Source organism: Poecilia mexicana, unplaced genomic scaffold, assembly GCF_051168715.1.
Source record: "Poecilia mexicana isolate PSO_F unplaced genomic scaffold, ASM5116871v1 scaffold_3, whole genome shotgun sequence".
Taxonomy (NCBI): domain Eukaryota; kingdom Metazoa; phylum Chordata; class Actinopteri; order Cyprinodontiformes; family Poeciliidae; genus Poecilia; species Poecilia mexicana.
Window position 1 is genome coordinate 27,853,595 of NW_028263372.1, and position 14,834 is coordinate 27,868,428.

The 14,834-nt window shown below is 37.6% G+C and overlaps 1 protein-coding gene across 1 annotated transcript in view; it reads left to right on the plus strand.

The window, feature by feature from the left end:
* The window catches only part of LOC106920161 (insulin-like growth factor 1 receptor), a 48,252-nt gene that overhangs the window by 8,375 nt on the left and 25,043 nt on the right, over positions 1-14,834 (plus strand). Inside the window, exon 2 of the mRNA XM_014991018.2 lies at positions 1,109-1,675. Within this exon, the coding sequence (XP_014846504.2) occupies positions 1,109-1,675 (567 nt within the window). The remainder of the gene's footprint in view (positions 1-1,108; positions 1,676-14,834) is intronic.

A 14,834-nucleotide genomic window follows, 5' to 3' on the forward strand; every position in this document is an offset into this window, starting at 1 on the left:
TAAAGAATGAGAACAGGAAGACAAACATCTGCCAACAACGGCACAGCTCAAGTGTACTGTCAGTATGTGAATATTATAAACATTTTTTGTGAGCACGACAATGGCAGGAATGGAGTGTTTGTGGGTTTTTTTATGTACATTTAACAGGAAAGAGTGATCCAATAAATGATGAAATATCTTGATTTCTAAGAGCAGTTTTTGCTGGTGTACTAGAGAAGCTTTTAGTAAATACAATTGAAAGAAGGAAACTGAAAATTAAATAAAATAATAGAGCAAGCACTTTCAGTTTTTTTCATATCAAGTGCCACTTTGGTAAATAGCAGGTTTTCTAAGTACCACCATCTTGAAATTCATTTTAAACCATATAAAACCAGACAGGATCGTTTTTGGGGCTGATGAAACAAATTAAAAAAACATTGAGACAAAAAGAATTGTATCCATTGATACTGCAATATTGATCCAAGGACACAGGTTGGATATATGTTCATGTTCTCTTAGAAGTGGAAATTTTCAAGTTTTAGGTTGGAAAGATGATCAGAAAGCTTCATAGAAGCGAGAAAGTGAGATGTTTTTCACCAATCCGTACCTTAAAAATCCATGGTAGCTGCTTTGCATATTAATTATATCTGCTGATAGAAGGTATTTTTCACTTTCAACAGTTTGTATTTATTAAATCTCTTAAACACAGTACCACACAACCCCCATTGGTACACATTTCTACACTGCTTATATGGACAAACTAATTATTATTTGCTTTTTTTGCTAATAGTAGTTAGCCTGGCCACTTGTGTCAAATAGCAAATCCAATTTGTTTTCCAACTTGGAATGGGAACACAGCTGAATTGGGTTTAGTATCATTCCCAAGTTCTGACTTCAGAGGTGAATAGAATAGTTTCTGACTCGTTGTTGCCCACTTTATCATAGTAATTTTATTCATATTTTGCAAATAATTCACACTAAAATTTATCTTGAGTACTTCTAAATGTTGCCCAGGTACCATCAGTGGGTATTTATTTGTGCCACAGTTTAAGAACCTCTGCGTTGTTTACTTATTCAGTCTGCATGCACCAGTGGCCGCTCACCTCCTTTTTGTTTCTCCCTCTTGCAGTCTGCACTCCCAGTATCGACATCGGCAACAACATAAGTGAATTCAGACAACTGGAGAACTGCACAGTGGTGGAGGGCTACTTGCAGATCCTCCTCATAGGTGACAAAAGCAACAACAACTTCAACCAGGAAGTCTTCCGCACCCTCAGCTTCCCCAAGCTGACCATGATAACGGACTACCTGCTGCTGTTCAGAGTTTCAGGCCTGGACAGCCTGAGCACGCTCTTCCCTAACCTCTCCGTCATCCGTGGCCGTAACCTCTTCTACAACTACGCCCTGGTAATCTTTGAGATGACCAGCCTGAAGGACATCGGCCTGTACAACCTGAGGAACATCACCCGGGGGGCCATTCGCATTGAGAAGAACCCAGAGCTCTGCTACCTGGACTCCATAGACTGGTCCCTCATCATGGATGCAGAGTTCAACAATTACATCGCAGGCAATAAGCAGTCCAAAGAGTGCGGTGACGTTTGTCCAGGCATCATGGAAAACAATCCCATGTGCAAGAAGACCATGTTCAACAACAATTACAACTACCGCTGCTGGAATTCCCATCATTGCCAAAAAGGTAAGCCGACTCTGACACATAATATGTCATCTGGGATTTGAACAGGATCGTGCAGACAGTCCAGCCTTTGACCTGATTTGTGTGGATGCCAAATTTTTTGCTTAATAAACAGATTTGCAGTCATGGCCTGCTGTTCGTCACTTTAATGCCTGTGTTTTGGCTGAGAGAGAGGCAAAAAAAAAAAAAAGCTGAAGGTTGTGGGGTCTGCAATTTCTCTCAAATGTTTACCCAACTTAAGGTCACACAAAGAAGAAGCCTAAAGAAACTTATTAGCTTAGGCAAATTTAGCCTCTCCCCATGTCTTTGTTGCTTCAGTTTAAGAGTATGCGTGTCAAATATCAGCAGCTGTCTAACACGCTGAAATGTTTTGTTAAGTGTAGTTATCTTTAATTGTAACTGACAAGTCGAGGTTGGGCCAATTAATTCCACTTTCTTTGATAAATGCCTTAAAAATTGTAATTATTCTGCCTGTGTACATAAAGTTTAAAAGCTCCCTTTTGTGTTTTTGTATGTGGGGTTTTAGATAACTTGTTTTGCTGGTGCCTTTAAGGCGACATGTTTTGGCTGTGTGTGCGTGCGTGTGTGTGCGCGCGTGCGTGCGTGCGTGTCAGGCTGAAATGTTTCCCTGGTGACTGTGCCTTGCTGCAGACTCAGCATGTTAATGTTTTCTGTCTTGTGACATGGAGCTGTCGCAGGACTGGCCTGGAGTTGGCACGTAGGTATGTGCAGCAGCACAATTCTGCATCAGACACACTCGCAGCACGGACGGTTGTACATTCACATTCATGTGTGAAGGAACGAGGTGCAAAGATGCAAATGTTTGACAGGCCCACATGCGCCTGGGCTGCGTCGTGGGTTGTTGGAGTGACAGAGTGTGGGCATGCTGAAAAAGAAATAAGAAAGTGGAATATATTTGGTGTGTTGGTTATCTCACTACTTCTTTGCTTACATTAGAGTCATAGACAGTTTTTTATTTAACTGTTGATGGTACTGTGTTATTTAATCTCATCTATTTGGGCTGCAATATACTACTTCTCCAATGTGGAAAGGCTACGTGCATAAGTATAAACTAGTGATGATTCATTTGTCAGCTAAACAGTTCTTTTGATTTGTCTTTTCTTTTTGTGGACGTTTGCATATTTTACCTGTCCAAGTCTTGCACACCTGTGAATTTCACCCTGATTCCTCTACATCATACACAGTCAACACTTTATTCGGCACACCTTGCTTACTCTGGAGTTGGACCATTTTTTGCCTTTATTCCTAGTGGTATAAGCTCAACAGATGCTTAGAAGACTAGCCTCTTGTAGCTTTCAAGTTAGTTTTTAAGCAGTGTTACCTTTTGAGTGATGGCTTGCGCTCCTTTAGGAGTTCACTTTGGTTCAGTTGAAGTGAATTTTGGTGCAATTCGACTGCATATGTGAATGCCAAGAGGACTGGGGACTGCTTCAAAAGCGGGACATAAAATAAAGCGTAGGGCATTCTGGGTGAATACAACTAAAACAAATGCAAGATTCTAGAGCTGGCAGGAGAAATGACTTGTTGTCTTTTACCAAAGACAAAAGAGAAATCCTGCAACTAAAATCTTGACTCCACTCCATTTTTAGCATTTTGTGAAGAACAAAGTTCCAGTCAATGTCTTCTTCTGAAGTTTTTGTGTCGTTTACTTCAGTAGTTCTTTGTGCAGTGCCACCACAGGAAAGGGGCTAAACAGGTTTTTCAAAAGGTTTTTTGACACAGTGCAGTGTGAAGGCGAACTGCACCAGCTGAAAATGTAACAAATGTTGCAATTTTGGTCCCCATTTGAACAGAACCTATGACTATCGGGTGTGAAAACACCCTTAGTTTTCATAGTGACTTTAAAAAAAAAATTGCCCCGAACAGCAAAATTTATCTTTCTTGTAAATAAGTTAAGCCTTCTAGGGCTTCCAAACACCCCACTGAATCATTTCTCAATAATAGACTCCTAAGTTTTTACTTGGTTATTTTATTGATAATGCTTTGTTAAACTCCTTCCAGAATAGGTGATCTTGCACTCATAAGGGCATTGTGTCTGTCCAACAGCTGCGCAGGGATGCATCCAGTGTAATAATGCTGGAACACTCTACTGCAGAAAAAATGCAGCTATGTCACGTTAGCATTTCAATATGTAGTCTAAATGCCACTGGAGAAAAATAAAATTAAAAGCTACGGACTGGATTGAACCAAACAGCTCTGTGGACGTTTTGAGTGTTCAACAGAGGATATCATCCCTTCATCCACTGCTTTCTGTACATGGGACCTCTGCTCCAGTATTTTCTGAGCAACCTCTTGCCAGGAATATTAACATAGTGTCTGGGTGAAATGTTTTTTTTGTTTTTTGTTTTTTGAAACTGCAGACATGCCAAGGCTCGGGAATCCCGATGATTATGCCATATTTACCATAAAGTGTCTGGGTCAGATTTATCAGCTGTTTTCCAAAACCTGTCCGAACAGATGAGACCTTTTGGCGGATGATCTATATGTTTTGTCATCTTGAAAAATATGGCATATTATGTTTTTCCCCATTTAAGCATATTACAAAAAGGAAATAGGAGGAGGACGACCACGTGACGATGCTCAAGCGGCTCACCAGACAGCGTGCCAGACGAAGTGAACAGCTTATCAGTTGCCGCCACAAAACAGAATTTATCACAGACATCGACACAACTGCCCTCCCTGCAGGGACTGCGTTGTTGGGGAGACTATAGTCTAACTTGAAGTAGTTTTGTTCTTTAAACTCATTCATCTGTGGAGATGAATAACATAAGTAAACGACCCATTTTGACAGCAAAGCAGGAGATTTATCTATCATGTTTGTTTATACAACTAATGCCCAGGAGGTACGAACCAGTGACTTAGACAGAAAATGACTGACGTAAGCAGAACACACGGCAACACAAGCTGCTGCTGATTGGACTCAAAGGGCACACAGTACATTAAAGGATGACCTCTCTTGCATTTGTTTCAAACTGATAATGGATAAATTCATGAAATTCTACGTTATCAAAGTCGACTGTTTGCAGCAGCTATTCTTATTCATTAGAAATACATTAATAGATGAAAATAAACAATTAAATTGCTTTAAAAATAAAATTGTATTGCCTAAAATGCCATAACAAAGCCCCTCTTCAGTGTATGCCCGATCATTTCTAGTAAAAGATGCAGCTACTGCTTAAAAAGTACTTCTAACATCAACATGTCAAAAGCTCAGCCCTTTCTGTTTGGCTCAACATCAGTACAGCGTAGGACTGATCTGTTTTATTTTTATTTTTCAAATTTTTTTAGCTTAACTGATTTATAGTTGGATTGCAAAAGATGCTATAGAATTAGAAATGGGTGAAACTAAAACTATGCCACTTAATGAGTTTTGGTTAGAACATATTTAGTTTGTTTTTGTTTTAAATGCAAAATATTGTTTTTTTTTCAGTTTTGGGTAAATTGCTGCTCTGAGTGTGCTGTTCTTTCAGCAAATGGCTTTTTTAAGTCTGAATACGCCAGTTAATGATTAATCAATTACTAAATAGGTAATTCTTCACTATTACTTGATTAATCATTTCAACCCAGCCGCTTGTGGTAGATTTTTCACTAAATATATCCAAGCAATAGAATTTGTCTTGACTGTTTTGAAGATGAAAGTGAAGGAGCGTTCTTTCAGCCTGCCGACAGTGTGTGCAGCAACAGGTGGGGAATGGGCTGTGCTACATGACTCTGCTCCATACAGGTGAAGAAAACTGGTTATTCCAAGACTTTCTGTCATTTCATCAAATGTAGAAACATGATGAAAATTTAACAATTTTAAGTACTTGGAATGCTAATATTGACTTTATTATAATTACAGTTTAGCTTTAGCAGAAAACATAACCTCCACAGTGGACCATGTTGTCACTCTCATTCCTCTACCGTAATAACGGCCTATATCAAGCATCAGGGGCTGCACAGTGGCACAGTTGGTAGCACTGTTGCCTTGCAACAAGAAGGTCCTGGGTTCGATTCCCAGCCCCATGGTCTTTCTGCTGGGTCAGTTTGCATGTTCTCATTTTGCGTGCGTGGGCTCTCTCCGGCTTCCTCCAAAAACATGACTGTTAGGTTAATAGGTCTCTCTCAATTCTCCTTAGGTGTGAGTGTGTGTGTGCAGGGTTGTTTGTCCTGTCCAGGGACGCCCAAAATGTCTCACTGGAGATGGGCACCAGCACCCCTCCCGACCCCACTAGGGGCAAGGGTGTGAGAAAATGGATGGATCAAGCTTCAGTAATGTTATCTGGGATCTTTTGTTGAAGTGTCTGCCTTGCTTGCAAGACTTCTGCTGTGCTGACACATGAGTCAGCCATTCACTGCGTGCCTGCATTCAGTTTTTCATTGGATCAGTAAATGAAGGAAGGGAAAAACGCAAAGTCTGTTCTCAGTGTGTTTCTATAAAGGGGCATGCCTTTAGCCTAAACTCGTTCATAAAACTGAAAAAGGGGGGGAAAAAAAAGAAGGTTAAAAAGCCAGTTTCCATCTGTGGGAAAGTTTTCCAACTGTGCTGGTGGGGGCTCCATTGTGTTTACTTCCCTCATTTGTTTCTTGGGGAATCTGGGGTTGTCTCATTCATAACTCATGCGCTTCTTCTAAAGAGATGCTGTGTCTTCGCGTTCTGGGAAGCAAACATGTTGTTTCACTTTACCTCTGTCCCTCAGAGCAGACCTGCACACATGCTCACACATTGAACAGCATGGGGGGATGTTTTTTTCCTGCCGTTTGTATGGTCTGAGGAGATGAAAGCACATAATTAAAGTACCAAGTAGGTCTGGGATTTACTGGAAGGAATTTTTGCCATCTGTTAACCCCTGCTTGAAGGGATTACCATTAACCAAGACAGTTTTTTTTTTGTTATTCAGAGTTGTTTCTCACCCTTGCTAAGCTTTAACTCACTTTACCCAACATGTCACTCGTTACATTTGTTTTTCAGTCACTGGGTTGTTGTCTTGATGACTCAATGAACTTCATCCATCAACTGTATTAGTATAGAAAAGAAAAGTAAATGTTCACAGCCTATATACTACATTCCTGGTCATTGATAACTAGGGCTGGACAGTATAGACTGAATAATTATTGATTCTTTTTTTTTTCCTTTTTTTTTTAAATAGATAAAATACTACCAACCTGGTGCGTGACAGTTTCAGTTTTATCCGGACGTTTCACTCCACGTCGTTATTTTTTTAGTTTTAAGCTTTTAAGAGGCACGGTGGTGAAACCTGAAACTTCTGCTACGCCAGTTAATCGACAGGTGGTTGCTAGGTAACCATCGAGTCTTTTAGTTGATGCCACCAACCTTGTTTAGCTGGCCATGAAAGCTTGAGGGGGCTTTCATGGCCCCCTCAAGCCTACATCCCCCAGAATGCTGTGCAGTACTATATCAGAATTTAGTAAATTTATTGAAAAATTCTATAAGCTGTATTATCTATTAATATTGATAATGTCTATCACAATGTATGTTATTTTATTGATTTATTGTCCAGCCCATAGTAATTTACATGTTTTTTTAGATTTGAATGTTTGAATTTTGTAATGCTTTTAGTGGTCAAATGGGAAAAACACTTTTCCTGCTGAGTAAGACATAGGCACCGGAATAGATTTTACAAACTCATTTGTAAAATTGGAGAGAAAAGGACTGAGAAAGTGAGTCAATAATTTTTAACTTTGCATCAAATATGTGTAATGTAAATATAAATGGATTGGCAGGACACATAAATTACCAACACAACTGCAAATTAATTCAGTTAAAGTGAAACTCTGGGGTTATCAAAATTCTTCATATTTGATTATAACTTTGCATGAAAATGGAGTTTAAAGATATTCATTTGTGTGAAAATTGATGCAAACTGAGACATTTTCATCTCCTTAACTTCACAGTATCTGTGTAGACACAGAACTCTTCCTCTTCTGTCCCCTCAATTACAAAGGCTCTCCAAAACAATCATGGCTGAGAATCAAAACAGTAAGTTTCTGCAACCCTGCTAATGGCGGGTATTTAGAATTAAAATCAAAATAGCTTTTGTGACTATTTAGCCAACATGAAACTGCTTGGAAGAATTTTACCTGTAGGTCAGAGGTACCAGAAAAGTTGATTGATTCTGATTTGGCATGTTGGCTCTAGAACTCTGGCGAAGCACCTTAATTAAACACTGTCATCCTAAATGCAGTTTTAAATGGTAACTGCAAAAGGAAATGAACAAACAAACGCAGTCAAAAATCAATATTAGGAATTTTATGACACCATTACAGTGTTAAGTCAGTCTACAAAGTATGAAATGACACAGAAACAACAAGCCCTTTTTGTTTTTGTTTTTAACAGCCCTTATTGCTGTTAAAAATGGTGGACTGAGGCTGACATTTAGAGCAGAATCTAATTGGAACCAGTGACTACAAAACCAACATACATTTTATCCAAAAAGTCCAAGATGTATAAACAGAGTTTACATATTGGTTGATCCAACAATCATTTGATGATAATGATTATTTTGTTTGACTCCTTCTGCATCACCACTTGGTAGGTAAATAGGCAATTGTTAGCAGCTCAGTTCATTTAAGGTTCATTACAGATTTCTGGAGCCACTTATTAAGTTTCTCTTCCTTGAAAAACCCAAAGTCTTCACCTGTTTTGGTCTGATTTCAGTTTTTAACCCATTCTAGATTCATTGCATTGAGCCATTTCTCCAGCACTCTGAATTTGCTTTAATGATTGAGTTTCAATGTTAACAATAATAATTCCCTTAATACTACTGGAAGTCAACAAATTAATAGGCTGTGGAGGTTGTAAAGTGGAGGAAATCGCCTGAAGTGACATTCTAAAGTTCAACAAGTGGAATTTTAATAAACTACATGGTTTTGTATCTTGAAACACACTTTAGTAATGTCCATAATAAAATAAAAGTGTCATTAAATTAAGGTCAGGGGGAAATGTTGCAGGTTACATCACCAACACACAATTTTTTTTTATAATTGATTTGCATTACAGGCTCTTAGTATTGCAGTACAAAAGCTAAAAATTATGATAGGCACAAGGCAACCATTTTGTGTTATGGCACTACTACAAGTATGCCCATGTGTTGGGGGTTTGTATGTGCTGTGAGGCCATGGGGCACAAGCCAGGGATGTTTTATATCAGGGAATATAAAAGTCAGAGAAGCCGAGCTCCTGCAAAGAGTTCAAAAGATAAACTGACTTGCGTGGCCCAGTGCTAAAGGTTTAAGGAATCCCCGTGACTAGCAGTTCCTGCTGATGTCTGTCTAATATCTGCTTATTATTAGCTCCATACCTTCATGAACAGAATACCAGCATATGCTGTCTGTATTAATATGTGCCAATCTGGAAGTAAATGTGCAAAGCATGGGGCTGTGTCTTGGCTTGTGGTTGAATCTCTGGTTTGAAAGATTAAACAGCTAAGATCTCACACAAGACAAAAGATTGGACAAGTGAATTTCACACACATCTGATTGGCATTTTGGAAAATTACGATAAAGTTGAGTACTGTCAAATTTGATTTAATTCATAGTTATTTTAGCGTATTAGTATGATCACATCTAAAATGCACAGAAATTGAAATTCATTTTTACTATCAAAAGCCCTGCTCACACAAAAGTTTTACTTAACTATAAGGCTGTGAATATATAATCGAGATGATGTCTTAAACCGGTGTTTTAAACACCAAGACTAAAAAATTATTTTGATTTGCACACTTATAATAAAATTTTTAAATTTTGCCTTTTTATTTATTAAAGCATAGTCTTCATCGGCCGGTGAAAATTGTGATTACACATGGATTATGGTAACCTAGAAGAGATAAAATATGGTATAATGGTGTAACAAATACTTTGTGATATTGTAAAAAAATATATTTTCCTACACCTTCAACTTAGTGAAAAAAAAACAACCCCTCCACTGACTCTCTGCTTTAAACACCCCACAGTCTTGCTTTACTGGTACTGTCACATGACCAAACAAATACCATATTACAATCCCCATCTCCCTTCAGAAACACAAACAATAACAACATGAAGGAAAAGAAAAACTGTTTTCTATATCGGCCCAGTTTTCCTTATCAAACTAATATATTTTAAAACATGACCAACATTGGTCAATGCTATTTTAGTGCCATCATGGACACCAAATTTCTTTCATTTTATTAAATGAATTTTAAACACTTTTGGCACAGAATATGACATATTGAACATAAACAAAACATGATGTAGCAATTCACAGCCTTTGACAGTTCAAAATGATAAGACTTGTCTAGGCTCTTGAGAGCAACGCACAGCAAAAAACAGAGGTGGGGGCTCCACACAACCAGATTTTAAAAATAATAAAAAAGCTCAAGTTGCTACATCATTTTATTTGACATACCATTAAAATGAGTTTAAGCCATAGGGTTGGTGTTGTGGAATTTTTTTTAGCAGTTTTGAAAGTAACTTTTTAAAATATTCAAAAGCCTTGTCGATGCCTTATTGTGGCTGAAACATAAAATTTCTGAGGTTTTGAAGAACTGATATTTTGTCCTCATATATTTAGAATTGAACAACATATTTAGAATTGAATCTGACCCGGACCAGGGTCCGGGTCAGATTGCACAAGTCTAACATTATCCTAATGCTCTGTGATTATTTAGAGTGAGAGGAGCACGTTTCAGCCAATATTAACATTTCAATAAAGGAAATTGTGTCAATTTGAGCAAAGAATGGTACTATGCCCTTTAATGTAATATTTTTGGTTTCTATAGTATGCATTTATACATCAATAACAGATATACAGAGCAGCGTACAGCCCTCACGAGCATGATTGTGCACAGCTTCTCACAGACCCCGGACCCATAACTCTGAGACTGCCAGCACTTGTAAATTATAGTTGCTGCTTTGTGTACCATCCACGACTGCTTTTGGTGAACAGTCACACCCATCCCTGGAATTCCTGGAAGAAAACATTACGGGTTTGGCTGTGCTGAAGAGCCGACTGTAATTATGTGGCCTTTAATTGTCCTCTGTTAACACCGTCATGTGGGGATGAGCTGTGACCAGAGATTCAGATGAGTCTTTGGTTTGTGGATTTGAAGCTGTGCAGTTGGCACACTTTTATAATGGCTTTTTCCACTATTTTGCTTCAGTGATTTGAGTAGTTTTATGGAAAACAAGTGAAATATGTCTTATGTCTTATAAGCTTTAGTGTTATTTAAATGAATTCCCATTTGTCTAAACATAGAGGTGGTGTGTGGTTAGGGTACTTCAGAACTGCCTACTAGAGAAGCGGTGATCATTGCAACTGATTCCAGTTTTAATTAAATGGGTTTTAATTAAATGTTTTCCATGCCCATTCTAACTTTTGTAGCACAATCAAGTAACTGATACTTTCAGTTGTTATAAAGATACTGAATATATCAAACATAACTTAAAAGAACTTTGACTTGGTGCCTTGAAATTGGACCTCTATCACTTTAAGAAGCTCCTTTTCTTTACGACACTCCGTCTTTAGCACGTCATCGCAACAAGGTTTCTCCATTAAGCCTTCAACAACGATCTTAGGAGCATCACACTGATCAGTAGTTTGTGTGATTAGCTCAGCAGATGTGCAGTTCCACCAGGTGTTTGCTCATTGCTGCTGCCCATAGTGTGAAGGAGCAGAGTGGAAAGGGCGGTGCTTGGTGAGACCAAGCTTTTATGCACCCAAAATAATTGCCATGGCGATTGAAGGATTTCTCAAACATACACAAGAGAATAAAATCAACACTCCAGGTATGTTTTTGATGAGGGAATAATATTATAGCATGATATAAGCTTTCAGGGAAACCTTTTAAACATTTCATTCTCATTTTTACATTTATTTTAAGCTCCTCATTCACAATTACTGCTTCTTCACAGAAACATGTTAATGTAACTTCTTAGTTCTTAGCTATGTTTGCTGACCCGTAAAACATTGGTTCAGTACTAAAGGCCAAGTTTCCAACCAACTTGTCACAAATCGGCCCAGTCAAGCTAAAAATCATCTAAACTCTGTGTCTTACTATTTACTTACGAATGAACTACTCTTACAAGGCAAATGTACATGTTTATTAATCTGTCAACATGATAAACTTGTATTGGATTGGAAGGGAGTTGGATTTCTTCTCTTCCTCCATAGACATTTCACCCCTCAAGCATGCACAGTTTTTGTTCAAAATTATTTGCATACTTTTTGACCAACAATTTCCCCTTATTGATATTTTTTGGCAAAAAATTTGAGCCCACACATTGAATGAAATGAAAATACCCTGACATGGCACATAGTTTTTGTGACCTTGTGATTTTACTACATTGCATCTTTGACCATATCATCAAAAGACTGGCTTTGGCCACCTTTTTATTGTCTCAGGATTAGTCCCTCGGCAGCTTTAAATTTAGATTGAATGCCAAACAGATCAGCAAAGAGTCAATTTTATGACTTTACAAAAAAATTAAAGTATCAAATTTCACAAGCTGTAACTTTAAAGCATCTGCATTATGTATCTGATATTCCAATCCTTATTTGTGAAGTCCAAGTTATAGATTTTGAAATGGAAATTAGTCTAGATGTTAAAAAATGTGACAAAATTGTCTTATACCGCAATTAAAATATTCATGGAATCCACAAATAATGCCTAGAAAGTTATAAAAGGCAGAAAAATGTCTAGAAGTTTAGGTTTGGAAAAGAATAGCTTTTTAGTATAGGAAAAATATTTTTGAACATCAGAAGATGTTTAGTTTAAAGTACCAAACATTCAGGCCTTGAATTCTGGTCTAGCCTGCATGTTTTCAGGCTGCCATTAAGATACTTTGCCTCATTCATCTTTTTCGTCAAATTCCTGGGATACTTCTGTCCTCCCTCACAGCAAATACGCAGGGGAAGGGAATGTTGACAATGCAGATATATGGTCTGTGTGGGTGGTAGTGGTCAACATAGTAAGAAATCAAAGATGTGCACTTCACAGATTTTAAAATATTTGACCAGCTTGTTTTGATGCACAGTTTTTCCTCAATATCAACACACATTTACTTCAACTCATCACTAAAGTTGAGTCGTCGAGTTTGTAAGTATAATAATTTTGGGATATTTTACTAATTTATAAAACAAAAACAAATACATAAATGTGGGTTTTAAAGTCTTGTCATGCTTTATTTTATATTGCTTTGTTGACTTGTTCAAAACTGATTTCTGCTTAAGTGCAAACATGGAGAAGTTAAGCACATTTACAATGCATGTTATTGAAGATGCATCCCTCTTACATATATTCTACACTTATTAGAGTTGGTGGATAAAATTTAGGTACTTCTTGCTATGCCATCACCATCTATTTTTCTTCTTTTCCACACTTAATGTTTACCTGGCTCACAAAGTTAATTGCTACTCCCAAGGGATTATATATATACTTATTAGCTAAATTAATCAGAAAACAGACCAAGTCTGCTGTGTCGGCCACTTCGAGCATCTTGCATGCTGAGGTGAGTGAATCTTTACCTGTCCAGACAGTACATCTGCATAATGTTGCATGTTATTTCAAGCATATAAAAAGGTCCTTAATATAACATTTGTTTAGAAGTTGCTTAAATTCCACATTAATGCAGCATTTCTCTGGTACTTGGCATCTCTTTCTCTTAAAATTTGAGCAAACTTAAAAAAATTATGCTAGGCTAAAATAAAGTGCAAGGCTAAAAATGATTCTAAAACAATTGAATTGTGGCTGGTGTTTTCTTTGACACCTTTTACCCTTCCTCCCATTTGTGTTTCCATCTTACATTTAATGTTTAATAGAAAAAAATTGGACAAAGTAAAACAAATATGGGGAGAGAAAATAAAAGCAATTTCATGGTTTAAAATAAAACCATGAAATTGGTTTTGCCAATAATGGGTGTGGTGCGCTGTCAATCATTTTTTAAGTATCTCAGGATTTCTAGTACACCCTTATAGACTGTACTGGAATCACTTTTTATGAAAAACCACTATTGGATATGACTAAAGGAAGTGACAGTCACATTGTTCCATTGTTTTCTTTGTTTTTACTTTCTTCTCATTTTCTTTTTGTCATGTTGACGCCAGATCAGTTGTGATATCCGTTTTCATCTTATTTCAACACAAAGCTGCAGGTATCAAGAAACAGCTAATGTGATAGCTTTCTGGGTAAACCCTGTCCTGCTATCGTGTGGCTCCTCTAAAGCCTCTGGGGTGGTGGGGGGGGTGCGCAACATTTGATTAGCCTTGTCTTTTCAAGTCAGCCAACAGAGATGCCAGAGATTCCTTTAGTCTGTAATTGTGCTATAGAGTCAGCTCAGATGCTTGTTCCCAGCAACTTCCTTAAGACTCACCAAAGACTCTGTTTGGACTAACTTGAACAAAATAGTTTTTTGTTTTTCAGATCCTGGTTCAGATTTTGTGACTCATAAAAATACCACAATCATTGTTTTGTGAATAATACTGGCTACCGTGTCAAGGTTACCTGAGAGGATTACAGTAAGTGGAGAAAAGTTGTTGTGGGGATGTATGAGCTGTTTGCTTAGTTGTTGCTTAGGTTTTTTTAACCTTAGGTTGCTTAGGGTTTTTTTTCCCATTTATTCTCGTCTTTCAACCTTCACTTTTAGATTAGAGATGAAAAACACAATTATTTGTGTTGCTATGCCTTCTGGTGCAAGGTCCTTATCAAAACAACTTGAACAAAAAGGTATATAAATTACAAAACAACAAGGTTGATATTTCTCTCTTTAGAAGCTGGCCTTCTAGCATATTAATTTTGAGTTGAAAACACAGCTGGGTGCAAACCTTCCTGTGAAGCTGAAAGGTTAATCTAAATGTATGTCTAACTTGCTATATGCACAGGAAAAAAATTAGGTTTTTGTCTGTAGAGTACACCACTACATCACTGTACTTTGGCTCTTTCTTCTGTTGTGCTGCTCACTTCTTATGATGAAAAATATTTTCATGCCATTACATTCTTGTTTGTCAGCTTGCAGGGTGAATAACAAAATGTGCAACTTAAATATGTCATTTTGTTGTAGTAAAAGAGATGTAACCCTGATGTTGCAGTTTCAACTGGTTTGTTGACAACTGTCCTGCAAACGAAAAGTAGACGCAGTTTAGATTATGATGAACACAATCTGTTGTT